Consider the following 15,406-nt stretch of genomic DNA (forward strand, 5'->3'; position numbering starts at 1 on the left):
GATATGTTGACAGCGTTGTCATAAGATTGACCTCTGCACTTTGAGAAATCTGTTTTGCAAACTTGGCACAGATAATCCAGTACTTGATTTGCCATTTCTTCACCAGTGTGGCTTTTCAAATTGAGGAATGTTATAAATTGTTCAACTGGTTTTTCATCTGTGGGAGACACATAGCTTAGTACAATACTCAATTGATCAATATGTGAAAGATCAAGTATAAAGTCGACAGATAAACTGAAGTACCCAGCAGTACTTATTTCATCCACAATAGCTGAACGAACTTTGTCACTCATTAGACCAATGAGTTCATCACATATTGTCTTGGATAAGTATGATGGGTTACCTTTGCCAGCATTTCCCATATTTTGAGATATGGCCTGCTAAAAATGGGTCAAACTGAGCCACAAGCTCCAACAATCCCAAGAAATTTCCTTTCTGAAATGATCCAAATGTGTCATTTGATACCGAGAAAGGCAGACCACATTCAGCTAATGTTTGAATAACAGCTATAACATGCTGCAAGACATGTTGCCAACATTCACGCTCCCCTTTAATTTGTTCTTCCAATTTTTGTGTCAATCCAAAGCCCTGTCTTCAATTTAAATATGTCAATATTGAATCTCTGTGAGTAGTGCTATTTTCATGTTGTTCAATTAAAACAGTATTCCACCAGTTACTAAATGCATCTGCAGCAAACCAGGATGTTGAAGGTTTATATACCAAAAGTTTGCAAACAAAACAGTACATAGACCCTGTTGATGGTGAACACAGTAGCCATACTTCAGTGTATTTCTCACCATTCGCTTTCATGCCGAAAAATATTTTTTGTGGACAATATCTTGTTTGTTTGCCATTGGTAAAAGTCCGATGTGATTTCTCAAATGGCCCAGTGTGGAATGACAGTCATTTGGTCCACGATCTATCCAGTAAGCTACATCATCGGTACTGAAATCAACCCACATACCAGGATCTTTTCTCCTATTATTTACTGCATGAGCAGGTTCAGTCTCTGACACAGTCACACCTTCTAGAACAATGTCTGTTTTACCACCAGGAGTAGGATCATAGAATCATAGAATATCAGGGTTGGAAGGGACCTCAGGAGGTCATCTAGTCCAACCCCCTGCTCAAAGCAGGACTGATCCAATTAAATCATCCCAGCCAGGGCTTTGTTATAAGGATGATCAGTTACAGTCTCTGACACATGCACATGTTCTGGAATGGTGTTTGTTTCACCAATAGAAGAAGGGTCAGTCTCTGAAACACCTACGGATTTTGGAACAAAGTCGTGCTACTGAGAGAAGATGTTGCTTCTGATGGATTCACTTTGAAAAATGATGTCAGCTTTGGAAGATTTTGGAAAATTTCACTAGTTTTTTGTTTCTTTTCTTCCGCCAGTTTATGTTTCTGTGCTCCACTCAGTTGGTTATGTTTCATCCTGCCCCTTATCTCAGTTATCTGAACGTAAAAAAAAAAACAAATTACACAGCTTACACTATTTTTATATATATATATATATATATATATATATATATATATATATATATATATATATATATATATATAAAATATATATAAGAAAAAGAAAAAAACGGAATCAAGTATGTATAACTCAGAAGAATATATCAATAATAAAACATAAATTTATTGCAATACATGACAGGATCTGATTTCCTCGCATTATTTCGATCTACGTTAGTAGGACGCCCCCTTGGGTTAGGTGGGGATAAGTAATAAAAAGAGAACAGAAAAACGGGGGGTAAGGAAGTCTAACAAAGTTCTAATTTTTCCCATGATGACTACTTCAATGCTTTTTTTGAAATATCAAATATCAAATTTTTTTTAAAAAAATATCTTTTTTTTTGGTGCCCCCTGCTTTGCTAGTGCCCTAAGCACGTGCATAGTCTGCTATTGGGTAATCCAGCCCTGTCTACACAGCAGTTAACAGTCCCACATCCCATGATCCTTTAGCCCAAGTCAGCTGGCACAGTCCAGCTGTGGGTTTTTAACTGCAGTGCAGACATACCCAGAGTGTCCCAGCTAAATACGAGGTGGAACAGATTGTTTAGCATAAGTAGCTAACACATTTCAAGGGACCGTTCAAGGTGAAGTAGTCCATTAATACCCCTGAAGTGGTGGGGAGAAAAAGAAGACAGGGGAAGGCATAAGCCAAAAGCTTGTCTCTCATCAACAGAAGCTGGTCCAATAAAAGATACAACCTCACCCGCCTAGTCTCAGGGCTGGTCTACACTTACTGGAGGATCGACGCTGCAGCGATCGATGCATCAGCGGTCGATTTAGTGGGTCTAGTGAATACCTGCTAAATCAACCGCTGATCGCTCTCCCATTGACTCCTGTACTCCACCTGTTCGAGAAGAGTAAGGGGAGTCGATGGGAGAGTGTCTCCTGTTGACATCGCATAGTGTGGACCTTGCGGTAAGTAGATCTAAGCTACGTTGATTTGAGTTACGTTATTCAAGTCCCAGGTTTTCATTAAATGCCATTAAGCCATGGAGGAAAAATGTTTTTAGTTAGCAGAGGTGGGTATGGCTAGGAACAACCCTTGAAAAGATGTTTAAAATTTTTTGGGTTTGAGGGGGAATAATGCATAACGTGGTAGAATCTGGTGTGTGTAAATATTTGCAAACTTCTGCAAGTTGGAGTCTCAGATGCAGCACATAACTCTCCCCACTTGGATCTGAAGCTGAGAGCAAGTTCAATGCTGATCATAATCAAAGCAATACAGATTAATTACCAGTTTTCTATAGTAACATAGGACCTGCTCCTGGACCCATTGAAGTTAGTGACTTACTGTCATTGCCTTCATGGAAGGATGAAGTGCTTATGCTGGTAAGCCTAGTGTTTCTGGTACTTCAGCTTTGCTTGGAGTTCTCCCACATCCCTTGTTTTTTGGAGTTGATAGATCTTCTGTGGCTTTTCTGTGTGGGACCATTCTTGTATCATGCACTGGTATGGCAACATGGTCAGCAGGAGGAGTTTCTGTGTAAGAAGTGGAGACAGTGTTGTGGGAGATTGCTATACTTGGCACAGGAGCCATGGGGGCATATGATCTTTTAACTTTTTTTGCAAACCTCTCCCCCAACCCCCCAAAAAACCACACATCATGGAGAGAATATGTATAGTAAGTTTTACATACTGTGCTATATACGAGATTATAGCGATACTGTTTTCATGCTTTTATTGTTAATGCAGTTTAGCTAATGAAAAAGTCTTGTGCACAAAGTAAAGACTATAAAGTTTGGCTTGAACTGACAAAAGCCAGGAAATGCTGAGTGAGGGTTGAAATAATCAGGTCAATAGTCTGCAGTTTGAAAAGTCCCTCTGTAAATATTTATATAATCATCACTTTGAGAACTCTATACAGTAAATCTCTAAAAAGAACAGACCACAAATTAGCAAGTGAGATGTCAGTTTGGGGCAATTCTTGTCAGCATAAAAAGGATTTTTTTTCACTTTTCTTTCTTTTTGTGTGATTATTGCCTGCAAAAATAGCTGGTGTGTTCCTGCTGCAGTTGATGTTAATGGGCAAAACTCCCATTGATCTTAATGGAGCAGGATTGGAAGTCACAGGTAGGGTTGTGGGATGCTTGCCAATTTTTCTGTGGTGGGTGGAGCTTATACGAACACTTGCTCATTCTCTCCCTCAGTTTCACCACCTTACTCCCCTCCCTGCGTGCCACATAGCTCAGTGAGATCTAGTTGAAGTTTCCAGTTCACATAAACGCAAAAGATCAAAGATCAAAACCACTGAGTTTACCTGCTTTCATGTCAAAACCCTGTAAAGCCACGATTTATTTTTAGTGCAAAGCTATTACTGAGATTCACAACCCTTGGTGACCCTTTTGATGAACGTACTCAAAGATCTGAGTTTCAAATAAAATTGAGACCAGGTTGTGAGCAGGAGCAGGTTCTCCTACCTATTGGGTGCAGTTCTGGGGTGGGGTAAGGGAACCTAGGCTCTCCCACTCCACTGGGTTCCAACTCTGGGCCCTTGTAGGCTAGTTCGGCTTTACTCACCTGGTAGTGTCTTGCATCAGCCTCAAGTCAGCTTCCGGATCATTTCCTGCCTCATTGTACATCCCATCCACCCTTTTGTCCCTGGGAAGCGCTGGCTTCTGCTCCTGGTCCCAGTCTCCGGGTGCTGTGGCTCCCCCATTCCCTGGCTTGGTTTGGACTTGGCTCACATCCTTTCCCAGGGCACGTCCTTCTCCCTGACCTGCCAGCCCCTAACTGAGCTGTCTGTCTGCTTTTTAAACCCTGCCACCAAACTTGAGCATGCTCAGCATCAGTGGAAGGGCGGGGCCTCCTTAGCCCAGAGTTGCTACTTAGCCCCTTCCTGTCCAGTGCGGGGTTTATACACCCTGTCACACAGACAGGGTTTTGTTGCAACATTTTGCAAAGACTTGGTAATAGGCTATATGTCAGCATACTTGAACCATGTAAGTCTTACTTGTGAATTTCCTAGCTCTAGTTAGAAAGTACCACAGCTTTAATTCTAAACATAGTATCATATCCATTATAGTAGTGTACAACATTCGAAAAGAAAGAGCTGAACTCATATAATCATGTAAATCTTGGGCTATAGCTATCTGCTGTAACTCTCTTCAAGTCACTGGATTTACACCAAGAATGAAATGGACCCATCTTTTTGAAAAAAAAAAGACTTCAGATCACCAAATCTGTATTACAGACCTCCAAAAAGCCATGCTCACATTAAAAAAAAATAGCTCAGTATTTACCCATTCTTTATTTTTTTCTCTGCTGTTTCTGAATGGAATATACAGTATAGTTATAGTCAACTTTAAAAGGTCTCTTAGAGCAGTCAATGTTTGTGCTGCTTGCAAATATTTTCTGCAGTTGTCCTTATCCACATGCACAACTACAGATATTTCCCTGTGTACTTGTCTGACTTACATTTTTAAATCTGCAAGATGACTCTTCCACAAGCCAGTACACCTCTGTAAAAATCAGATTCTTAAATTTTTACAAGTCACTCCTAACACTCACACCTTCATTCTCATTTGAAAAACAAACTGAGAAAAAAACATGACACAGCCAGGTCTTCAAACTTTTACTATATACTTTAAGTCTCTCAAATAGCTCACTTTCTTACCATTCAGTCTCTTCAGTAAGGCACACTTTACTGTAATTAATTTCTGATTACATTTTGGAAACCTCCACTCCTCTAATTGATGTGAGGTGTAGAATTAAATCTTATCCATAGGACCACTTAGTGCTCCTTTTCATTGTGTACCCTCTGTGTATCTGTGAATGTACAGGTGAAAATTTTCAAGTTCACCAATTTTTCTTGTCTCAGTTTTCAGGTGTCCAACTTAAAACATGTAGAGCCTTTTATTTTTTCCAAAGGTATCAGTGGTTTGCTGAAAAATTGGAGGTATGTATCTAGTGGGATCCTGCCGGGGTCAGTCATGGGTCCGGTACTATTCAATATTTTCATTAATGACTTGAATAATGGAGTAGAGAGTATACTAATAAAATTTGCAGATGACACCAAGTGGGGAGGGACTGCAAGCACTTTGGAGGACAGGTTTAAAATTCAAAATGACCTTGACAAATTGGAGAATTGGTCTGAATTCAACAAGATGAAATTCAATAAAGACAAATGCAAAGTACTTCACTTGGGAAGGAAAAATCAAATGCACAACTACACAATGGGGAATAACTGCCTAGGTCGCAGCACTGCTGAAAAGGATCTGGGGATTACAGTGGACCACAACTTGAATATGAGTTGTTCATGTGCAGCTGCAAAAAAGGCTAATATGATTATGGAGTTTATTAACAGAAGTGTTGTATGTCAGACATAGGAGGTAATTGTCCCTCTGTCCTTGGCACTGGTAAGGCCCCACCTGAAGCACTTTCTCTAATTCTGGGCAGCATGATTGAGGAAGCATGTGGACACATTGGAAAGAGTCCAGAGGAGAGCAACAAAAATGATGCAGTACAAGGTTTAGAAAACCTGATCTATGAGGAAAGGTTGAAAAAACTGGGTACATTTAGTCTTGAGTAAAGAAGACCAAGGGGCGATCTGATAAATCTTCCAATATGTTTAGGGCTGTTATAAAGAGTACAGTAATCAATTGTACTCCAAGTTCACTGAAGGTAGGACAAGAAGTAATGGGCTTAATCTGCAGCAAGGAAGATTTAGGTTAGATATTAGGAAAAACTTTGTAACTGTAAGGAGAGCTAAGCTCTGGAATAGGCTTCCAAGAGAGGTTGTGGAGTTCGCATGAAGGGAAGCTTTTAGAAACAAGTTGAACAAACACTTGTCAGGAATGATCTAGGTTTACTTCCACAGCACAGGGGGCTGGGACTTGATGACTTCTCAAGGATTTCCAGCCCTACATTTCTATGATTCTCAGGGCAGGTCTACACTACAGGGTTAAGTCGACCTAAATTGCACAACTTCAGCTACATGAATAATGTAGTTGGAGTCGACATAGCTTAGGTCGACTTATTGCAGTGTTTACACCATGCTGGGTTGATGGGAGAAAGTCTCCCGTCGACTTACCTTATGCTTCTCGTTCCAGTGGAGTACTGGAGTTGATGGGAGAGCGATCTGTGGTCGATTAAGCGGGTCTTCACTAGACCCACTAAATCAACCCCAAGTGGCTTGATCGCTGCGGCAAAGTATACAGCTGTAATAATATCAAATAAAATACAGAACTACAGGTTCTTAGTTATCAGATATGGTGCTTCTGGAGGAGAATTTGAAATGCCCAAATCAAACAAAACCTATGCAGTAGAACCTCAGAGTTACGTACTGACCAGTCAATCCCACACCTAATTTGGAACCAGAAGTACACAGTCAGGCAACAGCAGACACACCCCCCCGCCCAAAGCAAATACAGTACAGTATTGTGTTAAACATAAATGACTCAATAAAAGGGAAAGCAGCATTTTTCTTCTGCATAGTAAAGTATCAAAGCTGTATTAAGTCAATTTTTAGTTGTAAACTTTTGAAAGAACCATAACGTTTTGTTCAGTTACGAACGTTTCAGCATTATGAACAACCGCCATTCTTGAGGTGTTCATAACTCTGAGGTTCTACTGTACGCTAAAAAAAGTGTCTCTGTATGCTTGGTCTTTTATATATTATACTTCAAAGTCTTGTAACAGGTTTTAATTTGTTGCAGTATTTTTAACTTACTTGCTGATGTTTTACATTTCTCAGAGATGTTTTCGCTCCACTTTCCAAATCTAGATAGTCTGTTTCAACATGTGAATCATAATCCCTGGAAGAGAGCATTTCCCTCTTGTTAATGGGCTATCTCAAGGCAGGATGAGGAGTTAATCCAGCTGAACTTCCTCACTGCTTATTTTAGTTAAAATACTTCTTGATACTTTGGGCATCTTTTTTGTTTTCCTTTTTAGTGAGATGCTGTTGAGAAGTCTCCTTAGCAAAATAAGAATTAGTAAATAAAAACTCTTAGTATTTTAACTAGAGATAGGCTAATTTATCTTTCCCTGACTTCACATATAGTTTAGCATCATGAGTTTGAACAATCTTAGGGGCAAGCATAGAACAGAAGAAAGTGTGCAGCAGTTTTCAAAATCAGGCCACTTATTAGGTCATTACATATGGATTTAGAAGCCTAATTTTAGGCACTTACCTTTGAAAATCTTGACCCAAGTTTTCATAAGTTAGCTTCTTTAGAAAAGGTTTTGGCTAGTTTAAAAAATTAAGCAAGTATAATAACATTTCCGTGTTGGAAACATTATGTTAGCATTCCATAACTCTAAACTCATTGCCTTTTTTAGCAAACGTCTAGTTTATAATATGGTCTAATTAGTAATCACTTCTGGAGTTGGTTTTTTTGGTGCAGAAAAGTTAAACGATACCCAGGATCAAAACCTGCTCCTGCAACTTTTTTTAAGTGGTCTTTATAAGATTTTTCTACTGTGTGTGACCAGTCATTGAGACAGAATTGGCCGGAAGGACTCCCCAGGAGGTATTTCCTTTTTTTGGGTGGGGATGAGAGGAGGGGGAGTAATATGTGCCTTTTGAAAAAACACTTTAACACTATGTTCACTTACTGGAGAGAGAAATGACTCCTTCAAAGTTAATGTGTTTTCCTGGTACATAATTATAGTCTATTATTATAGTAGGGTTTATAAAATTTATTCTGAAAACTGGAAAGGACCTACTTCCTCACAGTTAAGTTCTGAGACACTGCAATGTATTTAAGCAGTTTTATAAGATTTTGTATTGTGTTTGTTTGTGAAAGGTGAAAAGGACTGCCACTTCGAGTAAAATGGAGCACTGTATATTGGGACTGCCTGTCTTCATAAACTCCATGGTAAAAATAACCATATTTGCAATTGGCTCCATTACTAAATTTTATGCAAATTAGTTGCAGCCTTTGGGTTCTTGGGTAGTTTGTCCAGGTGGCTCAACGTTGTGCAACTGCTGCCTACTGTCGCTCTGATACTACTTTGGTGGGTGCCACTGTACAAACCTAGATAGCAACATATTGGGTAACTGGATCTTTAAATTTGGAGCTGGCAACTTGCATCTGAATTCAAAGCTCAAGCTGTTTAGTGAGGTAATACCAGTGACTTATAGGACAATATGGTAAGGGACTGAACTGATTTTATAAGTGACTAACACCATTAGTTTTTTTGGTTTTGTCTTGCTTAGCGGGTTTTACAGATCACTTTATAAAACAAAATCTCTTAAACCTGAAACTCTACATCTAGAGCATAGGCATGTATCAGCTTGCATGTGAAATGCATTGGTACAGTTAGAGATATAAAGAAACTTTTACACAGTGGAGTGGTGATGTGGTATGTACTCTGTGTGGGAGGATACACTGCAGAGCTGATTGTTTCACCATTTTCTCCAGAAAGTAAAACAAAGCCTGTGGGGAAACTGGCTTTATCCAAGTACACGATGGCAGGGAATTTTATATGAAAGTGTGAAACTTTGTCTCAAGCAGAAAGGTGAGGCCTGACCTAATGAGATCTGTAATGCATATTGTACTATGTGCATACTTTTGAAACTAGACAGGTGCTAATTATGCATAATGCCAAATTATGCTTAATGACTACACTTTTCTCTGTAGCAGTAATTAATTTGCTTTAGTTATTTTAATTTTAGATTGATTACAAAGATTTTAAAGTGTTTCATAAAGTACTATATAACTGGTACTACTGCAGCATAATGAAGGGTGTTTAGTCCAATAAATACAAAACAAATTCAAAGTTGTAGGTATTATATTTGATTGGGCTAATTAAAAAGAGCAGCTATGTGGTGGAGACGAGTAGCAAGGAAATTGAAGCCCTGTACTTCGCCACAGAACTAGTACACAGAATTCATGACCCACAGGAAAAGGGAAAGAACTAGAAGATTTCTGCTTCCAAAGTGCATGCCCCTTGAAATAAAGTGAAATTGCCACTCTTTCAGTATTAGGGCTTCTATTCTTTGAGTGCTGTTGCTGCTACAGGAAGATGGTCACAAGACACTTGATCAGGTCTGCCATTCAATCCAGTAAAAGGCAGTGCTATACATTCACACTAGCTAGTATATTAGCAGAAGTAGTGTAAACTTCCCTACTAACATGTTTCAACATTGATCTGAAAGGAGCATGGTAGTTGAGCTTTCCATAGCCAGTCAGTCCTTAGCTGAGAATCCAAATAGGGTGCCAACGGTGATGCGGACAGTTGCTGTGTGTACTAAGATCACCAAATCATTTTACATTGATGAATAAAAGTCCAATAACACTTTTTTATAGGTAAAAACTTAGTGAATTAGAGATACAAGGCTCCATATCTCATCACCAAGCTCCAAACAGGGTCACTCACCAAAAAGGAGTCCGGTATAGTTGAAGAGGCTTAGATCTGCTGACAATCTCAATAACATGGGAGGCGAAATCTGTGTTTTATGTATACTTCTTAAATTGTTATTTTAAGTTGGTAGGAGGTATAAACTCAGAGAGCTAATAAAACTCAAGCCTCTAAAATCTGTTAGGGAATCCATAAATACTTTCAAGTAAATGAACTTTGTTTCACACAAGACTATGGCAAAGCAATAGCAAAATGCTAGTAACTTGTAATTTTTCCTTTTTAACAACTACACAAAGTAAGAACAAAATAATCACTGTTTTGGGGCAAATGAGAACTCTTATACATTTTTATCCTAGCTTTACAATGGATACTTTTGTAATTGAGAAACTTACTTACTTAAACCCCTTAACTGCCTGTAAATATATCTAGATACTTTGTTGGTCATCTTCGCTATAGTATTCGAGCACCTCCTAATTTAATTTTTAAAAATAGTGACAAACAGTTCATTATTTGCAAAAATGGGGTTAATATTACTTGTAAGCTTTTCAAAGTAAGGACTGTCTCTTACTAGATGTACGTACAGCAAAATGGGCCCTGATCTCTGTTGGGGCCTCTCAAGGTTCCTCCCCCACTCTGAACTCTAGGGTACAGATGTGGGGACCTGCATGAAAACCTCCTAAGCTTACTTTTACCAGCTTAGGTTAAAACTTCCCCAAGGTACAAATTAATTTTATCTTTTGTCCTTGGAATAACCACTGCCACCACCAAACGCTAACTGGGTTTACTGAGAAACGTAGTTTGGACACATCTTTCCCCCCCAAATCCTCCCAACCCTTGCACCCCACTTCCTGGGAAAGGTTTGGTAAAAATCCTCACCAATTTGCATAGGTGACCACAGACCCAAACCCTTGGATCTGAGAACAATGAAAAAGCATTCAGTTTTCTTACAAGAAGACTTTTAATAGAACTAGAAGTAAATAGGAGTAAAGGAATCACCCCTGTAAAATCAGGATGGTAGGTACCTTACAGGGTAATTAGATTCAAAACATAGAGAACCCCTCTAGGCAAAACCTTAAGTTACAAAAAAGACACACAGACAGAAATAGTCACTCTATTCAGCACAATTCTTTTCTCAGCCATTTAAAGGAATCATAATCTAACGCATACCTAGCTAGACTACTTACTAAAAGTTCTAAGACTCCATTCCTGTTCTATCCCTGACAAAAGCAGCATACCAACAGAGAGAGACCCTTTGTTTCTCTCCCTCCTCCCAGCTTTTGAAAGTATCTTGTCTCCTCATTGGTCATTTTGGTCAGGTGCCAGCGAGGTTACCTTTAGCTTCTTAACCCTTTAGAGGTGAGAGGATTTTTCCTCTGGCCAGGAGGGATTTTAAAGGGGTTTACCCTTCCCTTTATATTTATGACAGGGCCTTTACATGGTATCATAATACAAATAATGAACAAAACAGCTTATATCTTCTTGGGCTGATATTATACTCCATTTTCTTTAGAAAAATGAATTGTATTTCAAGGAAGGATGCACAAGAATGTGAACCTTGTCTATTTTATTTGTGTAAGTGCCTGTCACATTTCGGGTACTGGACAAATAATAGGTTTAAATCTTGATTATATATTTTTAAGTCTTTTTACTATTCTTTCTCTGCAGGTTAGCAGACACTTTTCCATTTTCTTCACCCGCTGCCTACCTGACTTTAGCCTGACAAAGGTCCCTCAGCTGTATGAAGGCAGCTTGAGGGACAATGGTCCCTCAAGCTGCACCTGTTAAGTTTTGGCATCTGGAGGATGTAGCTGATGCATATATGTTTTTTTTCTGTTTTTAAATTCACACTTTTATTATGTTTTTTTCTAAGTCTAGAACAGAAGTGAGAGCCAATCTGATGTGAACCCACATCACTGGGTAATACTAATTGAAGTCTAGAACAAATCTATTTAAGTAGATTCTAGCTACCACCCTCATTTGAGGGTGATGTGGAGCTTTAAAAAAAACAAAACAACCCTCTAAAAATCCCGTATTTATTGCTTTCTGTGTACATTCAATAGTAGATGTTAGAACACTCCTCAGATCTATAATTTTTAAGGAACCCTTCTTTTCATTAATAATTTAATTGCCAATGACACTAAGAGGCCAAATGTAAATCATTTAGGAAGATGCTGGTATACACACAGAGTAAGTGTGGTAACTAATAATCTTTGCTAAAGAAGTATAGAGCATCTTACCAGTCAGTTTTTGGCCAACGCAGCTGCAGAGAGCTCTGAGTATAACACACAGTTTACTCAGACTAATCAAACTAGCACTGCAGTGGTTTGTTCTTCTTCTTCTACTCTCCCAGGTCACAAGTAAGCAAGGAGCTAGATAGGATCTGTTGTTACTTTACTTTTATATATATATACCTTGTGATAACTTTATAACTTCAGTTCCCTAAATATGTGCATGGTGAGCCACCTCCTTCCGTGATGTAACTGGAGTAAGTGGGGCTATGCTGGGGATGGGATATACCTTTGGCCAGGCATATCTAAATCTGTCTGAATCTTTTTGCTGATTCTAACCCATGTGGTAGTAAGCCTAATTTTATATGAGCGTGAAAAAATAGGAGCTTGAGGATCTGGAAGCAAATACCTTTTTTTCTGGAAAAAAAAAAGGAAACCATCTGCCACTTATTTCCCTTCTTAAGTGTTAACATGACATCAGGACAAACAAGGGAAAGGAAACACAAATTTTCCCTGCCAAGGAACACTCTGTTGTATGTAACTTGTTTTAGAGAGGAGCACAGTGTTAACTTGGACTAGTGCTCATTTAGACATGCTTTAATCTGCTTCAGATTGACTTGAACATTTAAAAATGCTGCTGTGATCCCAATATGTAGGACCACTTCTGTTATAGCAAGTCAGAGCAATATTTTCAATATGTATAATCTCTTAGAAAAACTAAGCTCCATTCCTGTGAGTTGTAAATTTACCACATTACGTTTCTCTTGGTTCATGGTTAACTGATAATGTGGCATGTTAGTTTCTGATGGCAATGACCTAGGTGTCCAAATATTTTACAAACACAGATGGACAACCAAAGTCAAAACACGGTACACCTAATTGTTGAAATCAGTCTTCTTCAAAGCTTCTCTTTACCAAGCACAGGGCTTTGCATTTATTAGAAGGGGTACACAAAAAATATTGGTAACATTATTAGGTCATGCATGTTACTTTACAACTCAGAGATCACTATTAAATTAACAATAGGAAATAAATGTTCAGCAGACATATAAGGATACAATAGTGCATACACATACTCTATTTATGACATCACTGTTTTAGCCTAGTGATAATGCTCAGCAAATATATCAGAACTCTATAGTTGGTTGACGGAAAGGTTGTCAAAGGAGGAAGAAAACTGCTTTAATTTTTCACAACAGTAAAGTGGCTTGACAACAAGAAACACTAATGCGAATTGCCTCATAACAATCTGAGGCAAGAACAAGTCAGGTTAAGACTGTATCCTTGCAGCACAAAACATTCACTCATAACATAAACATGCATTGCAAAGCACTGGAGATGGGAAAAACAAGGGGAAACCCATAACACAATGCTTTATGACAACAATTCCACAGAGGAGTATCCAATAGGATAATATAGTGCAGTCATAGTAAGGCCACAATGTTACAATTGACAAGGACCATAAAATGAAGCATTTTGTACTACTACTAATATAGCTTTTCCTCTCATATTATATAGATTTTTATACAGTGTACCTGAATTGTATCTCATCATAGACCTTTTTAAAGATTAACATATTGCTTGGAACAGTAATGGAGGATGGGTCACAGGGATATAAACACTAAATAATATTCACTGTAGGTTCTAGTCTATAAGCCATATGCAACTGCATGAAACTGATCTTCAAATGGCTAATCAGAAAAAAGGCTAGCAAAGGACTTCCTCAAGTTTCGGATGGTTTCAGCTTTTGCTTCATCCTCGTTCACAGATGATCGAAAGAAGGATGATTCTGTGAAACTGAAGGCATTTGTCAAAGACTGTGATTTGCTGTAAGACAAAAGCAACATGGTTGGTATGTTCATATTGTTAGTCAGCTTCCATGTACATATACTATATCCATACAAACTATATGCTGTGTAAAAAGGAAAAGCATTTATGGGATGGAAAACAACTTACATGTTCAAACAAAGATGGACAAGCAGAGACAAACAGAGTCAAGTACAGCATATAGAACTGATGAATACAGCACTTTCTCTCTATACTTTAGTTTGAGAAGTAGGCTACACCACTTATACTTAATAGAACAGGTTGCTTAATAATAAAACAGCTTATATTATTGTATGAATCGAAAGGATACTAAATCACCAATAAAATAGAAATGAGAGGAATATTGAGCTTGATTCCCCTCTGTTTCACATTTTATTCCCCCCAACAGTAACCCCATTAATTTCAGTAGCTCCTAGTGCATACAACTGGAGTGAAGAAGAATTGGGCCTATGAAGTCAAATTCAAAGCCAGGGAAACTTGAATTCAAGATGAGTATCAATAAGGCACAATTATGTTCCTTAAGGGTGCAAATATTTATTGACACAAGGAGAAGAGGCATGTCAATACATTTGAAGAATTGAGCCCTAAAATTGTAATCTCTTCTGATAAGAACATAAGAATGGCCATACTAGGTCAGACCAAAGGTCCATCCAGCCCAGTATCCTGTCTGCCGACAGTGGCCAATGCCAGGTGCCCCAGAGGGAGCGAACCTAACAGGTAATGATCAAGTGATCTCTCTTCCACCCTCTGACAAACAGAGGCTAGGGAGATTTATTGGATGTTTAATCCTTAAGTGTGACTTAATGAAACTTTTATTTTGTGAATGCACTTGATTTAAAAAAACAACAACAATCTGTCAGTGCTTGTGTATTTACTGCAAGCAGTTATCAGTAGAACCTCAGAGTTATGGACAACTGACTGGTCAACCACACACCTAATTTGGAACAAGAAGTACGCAATCAGGGAGCAGCACATGACCCCCCTTCCTCCAAAAAATGCAAATACAGTACAGAATTGTGTTAAATATAAACTACTAAAAAGATAAAGGGAAAGTTTAAAATTTTTTTGACAAGGTAAGGAAACTGTTTCTGTGTTTGTTTTATTTAAATTAAGATGGTTAAAAGAAGCATTTTCCCCCTGCATAGTAAAGTTTCAAAGTGGTATTAAATCAATGTTCAGTTGTAAATGTTAGAAAGAACAACCATAATGTTTTGTTCAGAGTTACGAACTGTTTAGAGTTATGAACAACCTCCATTCTTGAGGTCTTAGTAACTCTGAGATTCTAGTGTCTGCTGTTTTTTTTGTAGTAGTGTTAACATTAACTATAGCATAAGTATCTGTGAAATAGTGAATAAAATATACTTTTGCATACATGAAGGATAAAGTTTGAAGTTTAAAACTGTGTCCAATTCATAGAACTTCAAGTGGAATAACTTTTAAAAAGGGTGGCTTAAATTTAAAGCAAAACATCGTATCGTCTATCTATCTAAAATACCCTAAATATGTAAGCCTTTCAAAAAAGTATC

The 15,406-nt window shown here is 38.3% G+C and overlaps 1 protein-coding gene and 1 long non-coding RNA gene across 2 annotated transcripts in view; both read right to left on the bottom strand.

Moving 5' to 3' along the window:
• Positions 1–690: 690 nt before the first annotated feature.
• On the bottom strand, positions 691–4,217 carry LOC311523583. The gene is made up of 3 exons (XR_014712371.1): positions 4,039–4,217; positions 2,813–3,000; positions 691–1,458 (listed from the first exon to the last, which is right to left on the bottom strand). It is a non-coding gene; the product is annotated as an uncharacterized lncRNA (long non-coding RNA).
• Positions 4,218–13,002: 8,785 nt separating this feature from the next.
• The window catches only part of SYN2 (synapsin II), a 424,652-nt gene continuing 422,248 nt past the window's right edge, over positions 13,003–15,406 (bottom strand). Inside the window, exon 13 of the mRNA XM_084633725.1 lies at positions 13,003–13,880. Within this exon, the coding sequence (XP_084489851.1) occupies positions 13,745–13,880 (136 nt within the window). The 3' untranslated portion in view covers positions 13,003–13,744. The remainder of the gene's footprint in view (positions 13,881–15,406) is intronic.

This window comes from Lepidochelys olivacea (genome assembly GCF_965140295.1).
Source record: "Lepidochelys olivacea isolate rLepOli2 genome assembly, chromosome: 7".
Lineage (NCBI taxonomy): Eukaryota > Metazoa > Chordata > Testudines > Cheloniidae > Lepidochelys > Lepidochelys olivacea.